This window comes from Oreochromis aureus, linkage group 13 (genome assembly GCF_013358895.1).
Source record: "Oreochromis aureus strain Israel breed Guangdong linkage group 13, ZZ_aureus, whole genome shotgun sequence".
Lineage (NCBI taxonomy): Eukaryota > Metazoa > Chordata > Actinopteri > Cichliformes > Cichlidae > Oreochromis > Oreochromis aureus.
In genome coordinates this window covers 11,435,320-11,451,534 of record NC_052954.1, presented here as the reverse complement: position 1 = coordinate 11,451,534, position 16,215 = coordinate 11,435,320, and the positions used below count along the sequence as shown (strand labels likewise).

The window sequence follows — 16,215 nt, the reverse complement described above, 5'->3', positions numbered from 1 at the left end:
TGCTGTTTACAAAATAGAGCATGAAAAAGTCTCATAGTAAAGGTTGTCATCCTTGTTTTTTTTAGCTTGCAGGAGCTTAACGAACGTACCGCAACAAATTAGCTCTTTGTCTCTTGTTCAAACCTGGAGAACAGGTTTTTGTGACTGAGTCTACATACGGTAGCCTCTTCCCACTAGGTGCACAAAAGATTTTTTCTTATCTAGGGTCTATTAGCTTAAATGTTTTAATCATTGCTTATGACAAATTTTAAGGACTTTAGCTAAAAATATCTGTGACTCTTGTTATATAACAAGGACTTTTGTTCCTTGTTATTTTGGCTCTAATAAATGCTGTTCAGTTAAATATTGAGAGGACACTGTAAGAATACATGATGTAATTATATAAAGAGTGTAAGGTCATACAAATACAGCAGGTCAAATGTTAAAACTGGGAGCTTCTTTTTAAATGTATTATTTTTTATAAAAGCATTTTGAAATAGCTGGACCAGGGCCCCTACTTCAGCAAGCAGGTTCACCAAGATGAGCTTAAAATATAAACTGAGTTGATTAACTCTAAGATCTGAACAGTTTCCTGTTCCTCAAAGGGCGATTGGAGTTAGTCCAATCAGCTGCTGAATGCACTCACCTTGAGTTAAGCGTGTGCATGAGCAGAGAAAGAAAGCCATCATCAATGGAGGCCTGATACCATGATTCACCATGGCAACTGGTTTAAAAAAATAAATACATACCTTAAATACCTTCATTTTAATCCATTGAGCTGAGGACTGTGTGTCAGTGTGTCTATGATATTTTTAATTAGCTTGGGCCACTCTGATGTCATCATAGATAAAATAAAAGTTTGATATTAAATGCTTGATTATTTTAAACAGTCTTTAAAACAAGAGTATCCCAAAGCAGGGCTCGTTCTAAGCCTGCTATGGTAGGATGTGCAGCTAGAAAGGAGAAAGAAGCTAAAATAAACACAAGTTATGGTACCCACTGGTAACCTCCAGGTTGCCTCTTTAGGTCCCTGTGCAGGTGCCGGATTCTTGTCTCTCAGCGACGACCATTTATGTACGCAACAAACAAACAAAAACATAAATAAAAACCCAAGCCAACCAGAGCCTATGAATGGGTAATGGCACAGTAATGAACTAATATTCAGGAGGTAATTTGTTCTAATCCCTTTGCAGCAGCTGCATGTCGACTGCTGACGAACAGCTACTGCAGGGATGAAGATGGCTCTCACACACAGAGGCAGACTCACTCCAAACCCCTGAAAATGGTCTAACTTACTTGTGCGTCAGCTATAAACACTTTAATTTCTTTCAGCCATTTAGAAAAGAATCAAGTAAGTGACTGTAATCCCTCTCTCTTCCCCCCCTTTTGGTCAACAATGCCAAATTACAAAAATCAGTAACGATCAGTCGTTACATTAAATGTGTTCTCTCAACCAAGTGAGAATTAGAGAGAGAATTAAGATACAAAGCACAAAAGCTGCTACAATGGGTAAACTGGATTTAACATAGTGACTCATCTACACAAAAGGAGGTACGTACATTTAGCTGCACTTTTTTAAATTGTTGTTGTTGTGGTTTTTTTAAGCAACTGGTTAAATTATGCAAGTTACTTGTGGGGTTCATCAGTGCGTGGGAAACAACTGAACAATTTGAGAATAAATGTTCTCAACATAAATATGTATGCTTATAGATAAATCATAATGATAATCACAGGATTTCATCATCTACAAGAAATGATAACATGAAACAATTCAGAGAAACCTGACAATTTCTGACACCGAGCACAATAGCCAATAGTGAACGGCCATGATCTTCGCAAAAAAAGAGACCCAATTGTTAAGTAGAATTTTGTGCACTGACTCAGGAATATTTCACAGTTGGATCTGTTTGTAAAGAACAATACAAATACAAACATGATCCAGCAGTCAGACCAGAGCAGTCAGTGGTGTGGACCTGTCAGCCACCACAAACATTTGGCCCATTAAGAAAGAAAAATGTACATCAAATAAGAAAAAAACAAAAAACAAAACTCATGAGCTGCTGAAACCGCTTTTTCCAAGCAAGAAATACAGAAACATTTTACTTTTCAACATACAAAATGAGTCTCTTCAGTTCCTAAACTCTTACTTAGTGTTGCTAAAAAGAGGTGATTCAACACAACCATTATTACTTACATGCAGCATACATGTAAATAATGATTTTCATGATCTGAACATGTATCCACAGAGAGCTTTGTACATAACACATACTTAGTATAGTATTAAATTAACATTATGAAAGTCTGGGAGTGGATGTCCCAGAAAATTCATCCCAAGGACCATGCTATGCTCAAAGAAACTGTAAAAACCCAAGAGCTATATCTCAGACACTACAGGCCTCAGTTAGCATGTTAAATCTTAAAGTTCATGACAATCCATTTAAAAAAAAAAAAAAAAAAAAAATGACTGAACAAGTACAGCTTGTTTTGAAGGTTTTTCCAAGAGAACGCTTCTTCCAACTAAAAAGGACATGACAACACAGTTTAGGTTTGCAAAAGTGCATCTGAATAAGCTACAAGCTTTCTGGAAAAATGACCTTTAGACAGACAAGACCAAACTACAGATGTCTGCACCACGTTTGGGAAAAACCAAACGCAGCATATTAGTAAAAACACCTCATACCAACTGTCAAGCATGGTGGTAGAAAGATGATGATTTGGACTCAGTTTGCAGCCACAGGACCGATGCACATTACAATCATTGAGTCGACCACAAACTCCTCTGTATACCAAATTATTCTATAAAGGTGAGGCCATCTCTCTGACAGCTAAAGACTGGCTGAAACAGGACAATGATCCCAAGCACACCACTAAAGGTACATGAGAGTGGCTAAAAAAAAGAAAAAAATCAAGGCGTTGCATGGCCTAGTCGAAGTCCAAACAGAGCCTGACTGAAATGCTGTGGTGGGACTTTAAGAGAGCTGTGCAAACATCACTGCCTGTAAACCTCAGTGAACTGAAGCGACTTCCATCAGTCATACAGACGAGCATACAGAATGAGCACTTCAAGTTGTTGCTGCTAAAGGTGCTTCTACAAACTACTGAGTCATGCAGTGTGCTTAGCTTTTCACAGGACTGCAGAGAGTCGTATGAAAACGTCCTTTGACTGTAAATAAGGTGGCATGTATCTTCTCATCTAACCCCCGGCAAGAGGCTGGATAAGTTTCTCTTATTTCCTGAAACCATTTCTTTGAAACAGACTTCAAACAGCAGCAGCGAACCAGACTGAAGCAACTGATGTCAGGCTACCTGTGAAATTTCAAATCGCTGCTTTGGTAACAAGGCCGGAAGAACAAATACTGACGAAGCACAAAAGACTTATTTTTACAACTACATTTATTTAAAAAAAACAAACAAAAAAACAAAAAAGCGCCCAATGTCTCACCAGGGATGAGACAGTTCATGGAGAGAGACAGTTTTTAAAAGCATACAAACCAGCAAACTGTTAATCTAGCAGCATCCAAATGTTGGAATCTCCAAAATCATCATTTATATATTTAAATATATAGTTTTGTTGTTGTTTTTCTTTTTTTTTTTGCCCCGGCAAGCTACACACTTTACAACATACACAGAGCTTCATCTCTCCTTAGTGGAGACAAAACAAAACAAAACAAATACCCTTAATAAAATAAACAACTTTAGGTTAAATAAGCTTAAATAATAGTGTTAAATACAAGACACTTCTGTGGCAGGTATGTACAGAAAATAAACACATTTGGCATTGTAAGTGTGGTTCACTGGCGCTTGCTCTAATGCTCTAGAAACCACTGCATAAGAACACATTTTCCTGTGATAAACTACACACACACACACACAACCTCTCTCTCTCTCTCGCACACACATACACACACGCAATTTATTTTTCTATCAGTGAGCCACAGACAAGGCGTGTGTTTACAAAAAGAGAACTAAAAGCAAAGAGAAACAATCCACCGACAACCAAGAGTTTAGGCACAGTCTCTTCCTTGTTTCATAAATACACGTCAAATACAACTGCGACTCGACAGGAACTCTTCACGCGTGTGGTAACTTCTTTTAAAAAACAAAAAATTAAAATAAAAAACAAAACACAGTTTTGTAACTACCACTTTGTTATTGCTAGGACATTGTGACAGTGAATGGAAACTAGTGACAAATGTGCGTAGGGAAAAGCACCTTTAAAACATCAAAATTACTGCCATGTGACCCTACATTACAACACAGAGGAAAGGAAAATGTGGAATTCATCAGAAACAAAACAAAAACAAAGAAAAAAAAAAATCTGAAAAACAGCAAACCTCAAAACTTTTGCGACTTTGGAAACCAGAAAGCAGGAGAAAAAAGAAAGTAAAGATCTCAGTTGAGCTACATTCATTTCCCCCCCCCCCCCCGCCGTACGTTTCAAGAGCGCCACATGTGGATTCCTCTTGGTGCAAGCAGACAGTAAGTACCACTTCATTATGTCCAGTACATTCCTCCCCTCCTCCCTCTCGCCTCGCCCCTCTATACTTTCTTGTGTCCGTGACGGCCGGCACAGAAACAGCTGTGTGACAGTGTGTGCAGTATGATACAGTACAGCTGAGTATACAGTACAGTAGACCGATGCGACATACGTAGGTAGATTATATGTTCACTACAGTAAATGAGCTTTACATTCCTCTACTGTAAGAAGATCCCGTGGACAGGCGGGGCCCTGGGTTGTCTTTCTTGATTCCTCTTTAGTGCTGGAGATAGAGGTGGGGGTGGTATTTCCCCAAGAGCCTCGTTCACCAGTTAAATCAGACACGACCCTGCGCTTCAGACAGAGGACGATCCCAAAAGTAAAAGTCCAGATCGGGGTTTCAGGTTTCTCACCCAGGACTGCACGATAGTCTCCTAAGCATGGGGTTGTTTGAAAGTGTCTTGATTACTCTTGGGGGCTGGTAATGGTTTGTTTTATAGTTTGTTTGCCTGTGGATCATCTGGGAGTCTTAAGTAGGAGTAGAGTGGGTGCCCGTGAGGAATAAAGGCCATCATGCTTTCTCTCTCCCTCTCTCCCTCTCTCTTAGGGTTTCTTGTCGATGGTGTGAAAGAACCACTCTGTGAACTTCCTGAGCTGCGCCGCTGCGGTCTGGCTCTCCTCCTGCAGTCGCATGTTGTCCTGTCTCAGGTGCTGCACCTCCTCCTGTAGCATCGCCTTATCCTCTTTCTCCTGAAAACAGGGCACGCACACACACACACACACACACACACACACACACACACACACACACACACACACACACACACACACACACACGCAATCAACGCGAGGCACATGAGGCAAAAAATAAATGGATACAAAAGAGGCTGATAAAAGCCCCGCTATTACAAGAACATCCGTCTTTCGTCAGCGTGGTGTAAATGGGAGGCATTAACATGGCAAAGCAGCCTTTCCTCTGTTCTGATAAAAGCGCATTTCCTCTCTCCATTTTAAGCACATTAGTGTAGGTGGGGAAACGTTGGGCTGGGACACAATAAGGAAAGGAAGCGGGATATTGAATTAAGTGGATGAGTTTGTATTACACAGACCTCGGGGCACGTATTACTCAATGTCTGTTCATCTGAGCTGTGGGACACCGACATGCGTCGTTTGCTAATGTGCGAAAGGAGCGCAGCAAGGTGACAAAAACATAATCGACAAAAGGATGACGCGGACTCACCTTTCTGAGGTCGTGCTGCAGCTGCCTCAGGATCACCTCTAACTGGTTGACTTTGCCAGTGAGTGTGGAGGGGGAGCTGTTTGCGGGGTAACACAGAAGAGGACGGTGCCAAGAGTCATTTATTTACACGAAATGAAACAATAATGACAGTTTAGCTAACAGTCAATATTCACTTAGTTCTTGTGTGTGTGTGTCAGTGAAGCTTACTCTGCTTCCAGCGCCGCTCCTTCCGCCTCCACCACCCGTCTGGTCAGTTCTCTCGAGATCTGCAGAGCCTCGACCCGCTGCATGTCGGTCATGGTGCAGAAGGACGCCACGCGCTGGTCTGGGAAAAGAACAGGTGAAGTAATGGGTCATAATCTGCCTTTGAAATCAAAAACAGGAAATTTGTTAAACTAAAACAGAACAGATAAACACACTCGCACATGCATTCCCGAGTGGATGGGGCGATTCATTCATGGCTTGTATGAATGGATGGCTCTGGTTTAGTGCTCTTGCAAAAGCGGTCCTGCCTTGCTGAGAGATCTATAACCGGACAGCAGGGAACAAGGTAGTAAACAGAGCATTTCTAGACTACTACAGATAAAGTCAGTCCCTGGGGTGTTGCTCCAGTGCCCTCACCCCTCCAAGTTTCCTCTGACAGCTGTTTGGCTCATAATGGGCTAGATCCCAGGGAGCTGTAAGACACCAGTCATGCTTGTTTTACCATATCAGGCCCTTAAGCTTTGTCAAAGCTCCATGGAAAACCCAAACTTGGCATGTTACCCTTGGGGACTGCTCAGTTTTAATGCCTAATACTCGTTTCTTTAGAAACCTCTTTCTCAAGCCCTTGGTCTGAGGCTAAAGATGGGGGGGGTTGTGCATATTCATAGAAAAAGATTAAGGAAACCCTTCCATTAATTTAGCCCTCAAATGAAAGCTAATCCACTCGAAGACAAAAGCTGGCCGAGCCCGAAGTTGGTTTTTCAGATGAGGCAGGGACGGGAGAGCAAGTCTTCATTTGCATATGAATGAACATCTTCCTTCATATTCGATGGCTGCATCAGAAAGATTAAAGACTTCTAGGAAAAGCGGAGACAAGTGCAGAAAAGCAGCTTGCCGTTTTTGCGTGACCCGGGGTTCATACTTACTGGACAGAAAGACAGATTACAGAGAAGAGAATCTATGCGAGTGCACACTGCATGCGAGAGCATTCAGCGACTGCACCAACATGCTTTGTTGTTCAAATCTACAAAAAAAGCCAGTTTTCACTTCAATCTGCTGCTTCTTGCAAAAGTCAAAGAGAGCACAGTAGTTTTTGTTTTTTCAGTTTGTTTGTTTTTTTTAAATAGTGCAAGCCAATCCAAACTGTCTTTTTGCATCATAAAAATGAGCCGTCTCTCAGGATCCACATGACTAAGGGTTATGAATGCCGTGAATGCTTTGCATCTAAGCCAGCCTCTTTCCCTACTGGCTCTAAACAAAGCTGGTTAAACATAGATGGCACAATGGCAGCCCGGAGCCACTTTCTGCTCGGCAACAAGGCCCCTAGTTTACACGGCGTTTTTCTGGGCCAGCCCGGCTGCCGTGACAACTGCCTTGCCGCTGCCACTCAGACTCTGCATCAACTCTGCTGATTCGTCTCTCGTTAAATGACAAGACTGCGGGCCGTGCGGCAAGAAATGCATCAAAGGAGAATCTCCACAAAAGACTTCATTAATTATGACAAACAAATGATTACATGCTATGTTGCCTGCTCACTGGTCCAGGGTCAAATGGAGTTCAAGTGGAAAAAAAGAAAAAAAATACTCATGGCATGTGCGCAGGTCTGTGATAAATGGGAAATACACCGGCATGAGACTGGTCCAAAAAAAGGTATTTAAATTAGAAAAGAGATTATGATGCAAATGAGTGGCTTAAATGTTTGATTGAGGGGGGGGGAAATAATCAGCTTTCAGTTTTTGACAGAAAGACAACCTATAAGTCTACATGAAAGCTTCATATCTAAATCTCTTGTCCCAGAGCTGAATACCAACAAACCCCCCGAAATGGCAAAGTCTGTTTCTTTCAGGAGATCACATTCGGACCTGGTGGTCAAGAGGGGAGCATAAATTATCCCAAACTTAACAAACGAAACCTTAACCATAACAGAAAAGCAGCAACACTCTGAAAACCCGAATGATGACTTGCTGGCTTTATGGTGGGAAGATTAGCTCCATGTCAGTGCTGAGAAATGATGGCTTTGTTCTTAATAGGAAATTGCAAAGGGGCCCGGGGCAGAGGTGCAAAAAGCAGGAGGATTCCCAAAAGTAACCTCCGGAAGCACTTAGGAGCAACTAGAAGAAAACACACAGCTCACACAAATCTGCACATTCAAGCAAGCGGGCACTTGCAGATTACAAAACACACAGTCACACACGCTAAGCAGCCAGGAGGAGGGGGTGGGGAGTAGAAGTGGATTACACAAGGTGCCAGCAGCTTCAGCCAGGCTGGTTACCTTCGAAGGCTCGTGCTGCATCAACCAGGTGAGACCAGTCCAGCCCAGAGGCAGTGTCAGGGAGGGGCATGAGGCCCGGGTCGCTGAACTTGGACCTGTCCGCCAAGGAGCCGTCAGAGAACCAAAACTCATCTGCAGAGACAGGCAGGCACGCCGATCAGTGTCTAGGCCTGGCCTGAGTTTAGGGCTAATCGTTGAGTCACCCATCAGTTTGCATCAGACAAAAGGGGTTAGGGGAAAGGAATGGTGAGGGGGGGGAAGCCAGAGAGACGATTTGAAGTGGGATGGCTTTTGTCTAGCCTAACTCCTGCCAAACACCTAATCTATATTCGCTCATCTGGCGAAATCCTCCAGCAGGTTGGGAACCTTTTGAAAAGCCAAGTTCTGGATTTGTGTAACAGCATGATAGGCAAGAGTCACATTAAAACCACCTTCTCTGTGTGGCACTCGTGAGTCGCTGTCTGAGGGGCGATAAACGACTTGTCTAAGTGAATGTCTTCATGTTTCAATCAATAACTCCTTTCCCTCCCCTCTGTCCCTCCTGCCCTCCCCCCCTCTCAGCCCTGAAAGACAGAGAATGCAATAAACAAGCTCCCACTCTGCAGAGAGGCATTTAGAAAAGCATGAGTGGAGAAGCAGAGAAGAGACACAGAGAGCTTGAGGTGACGCTGACACTCTCCTTTCAATTTACCCAGCGTCTTGGAGCTTGAGTAATTCACTGTTTACCAAATTGGGGCTGCTTCAGTACGGGAAAGGGAGAGCCTGTGCTCTCAACTACCCTTCAAAACAATCAGGAATCCATCAGACTGACAGGCAGAAGAGGCCGAAGAGAAAAAAAAAAAATCTTTCCAAAAGCCATTTTCTATCTAAGGACAGCAGCGGGAGACGGAAAAGGGATGGTACGAAAATGAGACAGGAGGGACAGAGAGGGGTGGCTGGCAGGGACTGATGAGTGAATGAAACATTATGTATGACAGACATTGTGACATTCCTCATGGAAAAATAGGCATGTTCATGTCAGAGATCCTAAAGCAGCAGGCAGGACGTATCACACCTCTCATCGCTAATACATATTCAGTGGATGCTGGGAGAACAGTGGAGCAGGGAATATTAGCCAGCAGTGACAGGTGTCTGCTTAATGCAGACGGAGCGGCAGGTCCCTTGCAAGTAGCCTCACCCATTTCCAATTAGATGGCTATATTGAGGAGTGCTGCTGGAGTGTGTACCAGTTGTGCTTATGATATCAGCAAGGACTCAAGTGGCTCTTTGAACGAGTCTCGATATCCTGGCTCTTATCCGGTGCCAGAGAAGAGGATTGATAATCCAGCAGCGTCATTGAGAAAAGTGTATATTAGCCTTCCTGCCTTCTGTTTGTGTGTTTTTTCACCGAGCCGGCCCGTCGAGCGTTTCGCTGCCTGTACTTACTCCGCAGGTTGGACGCGCCCTGGTTGTGGATCATGCGAGGCGGCAGCGTGCTGTGGTAAGGTGGGGTGGTGCTGAATAGGATGTCGTTAGGCATGGCTTGGTCCAGCATGGAGCTGTGCGAGCTGGCGTACGACGAGCCTTTCCGGTTACTGCACACGCTCTCGTCGGACAGCGTTCGGTACAGCGAGCGTCTGGGGGACAAGCTGTCCACTGCTGACACCTGAGAAGATGAGAACAATTTGTCAACCATTACTCATAACAAAGAAAACAATCCTAGATGCACATTCCCCATGCTCTGCCTTTCCTCCGCACAAGAGGCATACACGATTGGGCAACTGGGTGGGCTAAACGGGGAACATCCGGGGGAGAGGTGTCAGGAATCATTTACAGTCTATGCGTTCAGGAAAATGCAGATGGTTGAGCACAGCTGGAGAGTGTCTGGAAGACGGGGAATAACAGGGCTGGAGGAGGTGGTGACAGAAGCCTGTGGCAACAAGTAGTCGCTGAGTTTAATGCTAAAGCAGAGTGCAGGTTTCACAAAGCGAGACGGAAAGGGAAAAAATATGAGGCGACAGTGGAGAAGTCTTTAGGATGGTGAGGAGGATACAGACAACTGGGTGAACTAACCACAGTGTCGTATACATGTGTGAGGCTGACATCTGGACAATTACAAGGATAATTGTGGGTAATTTAACTTAAACAAAAAAGCAAGTATAAAACAATATTCTGCCTCGTGTTCGTCTACACATCTGAAGTTTGCCTGCCTTCCAGTATTTTGGTATAATAGTGCAATTAGAGAGCTCATATGGCAGAGACAAGTAGAGGCCAAATCAGAATGATTCATGCTGCGATCAAAGAGTGCATAAGGTCAGAATAAACAATTAAAAAAAGCTGTTAGGGCTTGAGAAGTAGCATCACCCTGAGGGGATGTCTTTTGGAGAGAGAATTACATGGGATATCACTGCAAAGACACCACTGTGTTACAGCTGGCCACAGTTTTGACAGAGCATCTCCTCTTTAAACCCAGAAAACCACAAAGCCAGATCCCATCCGTTATGTTGCTGTTCAGCTAACATAAATGCAGCAGCAGCGACGTCAAAAGTAGCCACAAATGATATGCGGAGCATTTGGCCAGATGGGTAAACGTCTTCCCTTGCTTCCCAGCTGTAACCTACACTAGACTAGTAAACCCGCAAAGCCAACACCCAGCCATCTCCATTTCAAAGACAAATCCCACGGTGAGAATTTAACAAACATCTTGTCTGTCTTTAAAGTGAGAAATATATACAGGAATTCAAAGCAACGTACATCTACTGCCTCTAAAGACCACCTCAGAGGCTTTAGCTTGACAAGGTTGTCTCTTATTGCAAGTTTTCCCACCCAACTTTACAAGATTAGACTCCCAAGGCTCTCGCTCATCAAAACAACTTTAAAACAGGATTTGCTGATCCTATATAAAGCATAAGAGCGCAGATTTAGAGCACCCATAAATGGAGTCACGGCAAATGAAAGCAATTCCAATTGGGCTTAATGTTTTTCTTTATAAAGCCATCTATTTATTACATCAAAACAAGCTCTCTGAACACATCCTGGCACTGGTTAACTGTACCTGCTGTGCACATTTGGAGAAAATACTGTATTAATAAAACCTGCAAGATTATTGACTATTATAGTATGCCTAAATCCACCTCAGCTGGCAACAGTCTCAGCCTGCTTTAGGGCTGTACGGGCTTTGAATTCTTTTGTAGAGCAGTAACACTCTTATCAGTCAAAGCAGCAGTGGCACATCCACCTAGATTTTCCTGATTTTCCCGACTTTTTTTTCCTTCGCTGCCCGCACCGAACAAAGACCCAATGACGTGCCACTCGGGAGGATGTGTTGGACAACCACCTATTCAGATCGTTTTTCTTTCTTTCCCACAGGAGGTTCAAAAGAGGAACACTGTGGGCAAATAAGCTGTGAACGGCCTTTCCTTTGCGTCAGCCACACAATGGTCTGCCTGTCCATAGAAGGTCGTCCCAGCGGACACTGTGGCTGGCAAGGGAAATCTGTCTGCACCTGCTCAGCCACACAAAGAAAGGCCACGGGCGAGTACCGGAAATGACACATGCGTTAATTAAACATAATCTATAGTAAAGGTTAACTTCGAAATTAATCAGGTCAGACTGTTTTATATAAGAATTAGAAATAAACCAACCGTGCACCATATAATTACTGTGATTTGATGTCTTTATGTGCCAGCTGATGACTGAAAACATGCAGAGAAGCTGCTCCCAGAAAAGAACAGTATGTGTTTATTGGGAACATATGTGTCTATGCTTTGGAGTGCCTGGCCCCGTGCCCTCCCAGATTGCTGTTCCACGCACTACATTATCACACCGAATCTGACAGGAGAGTGTGACAACAGAGGTCCTGCTGCTCGGTGAATATGACAATCAGTGCACCTTTGTACTGGTTACTGAGCTTTCTTTATTCGTGGGAAGCAAAATTACATCAATATCACGTGTATCCAAACAAGCTTGACACGCATGCTTTCATTTGAGACAGGTGCTGACGCTGCCTAGTTGTCTTGCAAGCGCCAGATTTTGTAAACCGTAAGCTCGATGGTTGGAGGCAAGACAAACGAATCAGTGGACTGCTGCTTCGTGTTAGGGACGAGGCCTGTCTGTGCCAGAGGACATGCCCGTCTTCTCCAGGGAACTGAAGTGCATTTGTATTAGAATTGAGCAGCGTCCAAAAATAACCCATTTGTACATCTCCAGAGTCCCTTCCTGGTAGATAATGGATGGGGGGGATGGTGCAGGGAACTCGAGATGCAATTAATAGAGACTGCAGGACCCAGAAACATCAAACATCGATGCGCTCTCTGGAACTTCCTGCCTTTAATCCATGACATCCCGACTGAGTAAACTCAGCCCCTTGTTAGAAATTAAATTAACCAAACACTGTGCCAGTCAGTGGTGACTGAAAGGGTCCTGTGTCCAGAGAGAAGGAGAGAGAGAGGGAGGAATCCTATCAGCAGTGCCAGCAGATGTTTGTCCTGCTTTCACTGGAGAAAGAGATTTTCAGGTCTGGTTCTGCGCTGCATTTATTCAAAAGGAGGAAATCGTCTGAGGTTTTTGTAGATACATCGTGTCAGTATAATAACAGAATTGTGAAGTGACATTTATTTGCATATTACACAGGACATCATAATAATGATACATTAGAGGTTAGGGTTTCATCAATGCCCTCACCTTGCGACTCCTGTCTTCTCCTGGTGGGCTGTCGGGCAGCATCATTTTAACGTATTCCTCTTTCGAGAGTCTCTGCAGAGATTTTCCATCCCGCTCAGTGGCCTGGAGCCGGCACGCAGCCTCTTGTGCGTACAACTGCCTGTAGATGACACAGAGGGCAAAGAAGAGCATGGCTCATCACTAGGGTCACACAAAATACATCCCAAGGGGGGCAACGTTGGAGCCATCACAGCTTGGGTTCAGAGGTAATCCCGGCTACTTAGAGAACAGGGACAGGGATCCGTCTTATCATGCCAACATCAGGTGCTTCCCTGCTCCATGCTAGTCAGGTGAATGCAGGATAACGGGGATGGAAAAGGACCAAGGGAGGGAACTTATATCCAAATCTTACCCTGTTCCACATCACTGTGCCAAAACCATGATTACACAGGCTGCAAATAAAATCCAGCCAAGCACTGTGAGAGGTAGAAGGGAAAACAAGGGTTTGGGACAGAAATGACTTCCAGAAACAAGTGGAAAGCACCGACTAAAGGAGTGTTCACAACAACAACAACAACAGAGGGAGACATGAGAGCTGTTAGACAGGGCTGGAGAAGGACCCACAAGAGGTGACATGTTTTGTTGGCAGTGTGGTTGTCAGCAGGGTTTTGTCTGAGAACATTTAAATGATTCTGAGGGTGTGGAGAGTTTACAGGGGAGGTTACAGGGCACGGAAGATGTGCCCGACCAGGCTGGGGAAGTCATGTGGCTGTGAGACCTCTGCTTTAAGTGAGCAGCCTGAGCTTGACACACTGAGTGCTGTTGGCAGGCTGTTAGATGGCCGCAGGGAGATTCGCTAGATGGTTAGACGATGGGACAGCCTAGTTATGATGGCTACCTCCAGACACTGTTGCTGAGAGCCGCACTGTATTAAGCTTTTGGCAACACGGAGAACAGTTCCTAAATATATGTACCGTGTTTGCTCTATTCTGTTTGCCAGAAAAATAAGTGCAGTTAACTGAATTTTGTACACTTGTTGTTTGATGCCAAAAACTGCAGCAAAAAGTCCTCTGTTTTCCCACTCTACCTTGACCTGTCCATTTTATCCCAAAGTAAATGAGCCATAATTATGAGAAAACTGGAACAACATTAAAGCCCTCATCTTTGGAGTTAAATATTACTCTGCTGTTCACTGGCATCTGTTAAATACCTACAGTGTATAATTAACTTCTTAAGGAGCGGTGAAAAAGAAAGAAAGTACGTTTTCATCCACCTGTTTTTAATACAAAGTCTGAGAGCTTGTGAAAAAGATGATAAAATTATTTTAGACTTAGCCCAGTTAGAAACAGCAGAGAGATCCAAAAGAGAAGGACGTATAAGTGTTGATCCCTGCTTTTGTTTCTCCTATCATGGACAAGCCATAGATGCAGTAATGCACAAGCTTTTTGGGGTTTTTTGGGGCTAAAGACTCTAACAGTAGAGAAAGATTTTAAGGACCACACACAAAATAATGTGACCACTCATCCAACCATCCAATTCATTGTCTGTCATGCCAATGTGAGGTTGTCATGGGGTGAGATAAAGGGTACACACCCTGGGCAGGGCGCTAGTCTGTCGCTGTGCTAACAGAGAGAGAATGACAATGATTTATGCTCATTTTTACACCTACAGCTATTTAAGAGTTTGCACTGGATTTGAACGCAGGGCCTCATTCTTGATGTGAGGTGACGCTGCTAACCGCCACACCACCATGCCTTCCAGTTTCCCGACTATCTGGACTGGCTCAAATATTTCTCCACGCTCATAAGTTAGCCGGCTAATATGCCGAGCTAAAATGTAGCAGAAATGGTTCATAGCACTCAGAGAGAAGCAAATAGTTTAACTGCACATAGAAAAGTGTTTCTATTGGGCTTCAGATAATGTGAGGTGGAGTGATAGCTATATTATGCATGTATAAAGCTGGGAATACACTGTCCCAGACGAAACATAACCAAAGGGAAGCAATTGTGATGATAGCTTTGGTTGTGGTTATTAAAATTAAACTTCTAATAGAGATTTAAGCAGAGAGACTGAGAAGATACTAGATGGACAGTACACAGCAGTATGAATCTGTAGTGGAAATGTCACAGTCACTCATGCACAGCTGGTTGCTGTCCACTTTGAGCACGGTCCACAAGGCAGAACCAGCACTTGACACCTGCATGAGGAGGAGTGGGGGTACAAAGAGGGCGGGGCAGTGCGCGGGGTAAGCAGGCGGTGTCAGATCAGGACCACAGGGTTCACTCTTAACTGTGTACCTTGAACGCTCAGACAGCATTGTGAGAAGGAAGGTTAACAAGCTTTCCGCTCCTCTGAAACAAGAAGCAGAAGCAAGAAAGAAAGAGCCCACGGTTAGAAGCACTGTTACACATCCAGGCTTACACACAGCGTTAGAACAAATGAGAAAACTTTTTAGAATGGGGGGAAAGAGAAACTTCATTATGTTAGGACAATATCTGTGAGTAATATTAGGCCATTTATCACGAGGCGCTGTTATGTAAGATGAAATAAAACGGTAGGAATATATAAACAAACAATGGGGTGGGTAACTGAATTACGGAGCTTTTTCATAAGTTGGCAGAAGATGACTTCAGTGCATGCGATCAATCACACAACCGTAAGTAGCAAATTTCACAGCCTAAATGAAATTACTTGGGAGCTGGAGCACGGGGTTCCTTCCAGGGCAAAATCTCACACTCTCTCTTCCAAAACACGCCCCGCTCGCAAACATCCTCCAAATCAGTGCACACACACACACAGCTACACTCACACCGTAAAAGCTGTTTCGCTTTCACCATCAATGGCTCTCTGTTCTCTACAGCAAAACCATTTAATCACCCGACAGATACAGTCAGTCATCACTGCTCATATAGACTGAGGATTGCATACGTTCCTCTTTCTGTGCGATACAGGCTATTCTGCAGATGGGGGTCCTCAGACTACATGTGCGACAGCGTGCGTGTTCCCGTGCGTGTCTTGATGCTTGGCTCCCAGCAGAGATGGTCGAGCCTGGCAATCCACAGGGACGCGGCTTCACGGGAGCGATCAATAACCGTAAGTGACATGTGCCAAGTGTATTATGTCCACAGCTTCACTGAGCTTATTTATTTTGTGGCTGTCTGCTTCAATCAAGGCCACTCTGTGTAGGCTGATCGTGGGGTTGGGTTTGAGGTGGAGATGCAGCAGTAAGACTGAGAGAAAAATGTGCTGACAAGAGCGCGATTAAAGGGTGTTTTATTTAAATGTGCCTACTAGCTAGTGATAAAATCGCTGTGAAGCACGTGAGCTGAAACCTTTCTTTGTTTTTGTAGGTTTTTTTTGCACATTTGCTGATGTTCTCACACATGGTCTTCTTGCTTTCAC

At 44.0% G+C, this 16,215-nt stretch overlaps 1 protein-coding gene across 4 annotated transcripts in view; it reads right to left on the bottom strand.

Annotated features, from left to right (window-relative positions):
* Positions 1-3,369: 3,369 nt before the first annotated feature.
* The window catches only part of LOC116318546 (signal-induced proliferation-associated 1-like protein 2), an 82,312-nt gene continuing 69,466 nt past the window's right edge, over positions 3,370-16,215 (bottom strand). For 3 of the 4 annotated variants that reach the window (XM_031737567.2, XM_031737569.2, XM_039621688.1), the window contains 6 exons: positions 12,835-12,973; positions 9,598-9,817; positions 8,173-8,304; positions 5,904-6,021; positions 5,697-5,772; positions 3,370-5,206 (listed from right to left, as the gene is read on the bottom strand). In XM_031737567.2, the coding sequence (XP_031593427.1) occupies positions 5,060-5,206; positions 5,697-5,772; positions 5,904-6,021; positions 8,173-8,304; positions 9,598-9,817; positions 12,835-12,973 (832 nt within the window). In that variant the 3' untranslated portion in view covers positions 3,370-5,059. The remainder of the gene's footprint in view (positions 5,207-5,696; positions 5,773-5,903; positions 6,022-8,172; positions 8,305-9,597; positions 9,818-12,834; positions 12,974-16,215) is intronic. The other variant, XM_031737568.2, reaches the window with a different exon arrangement.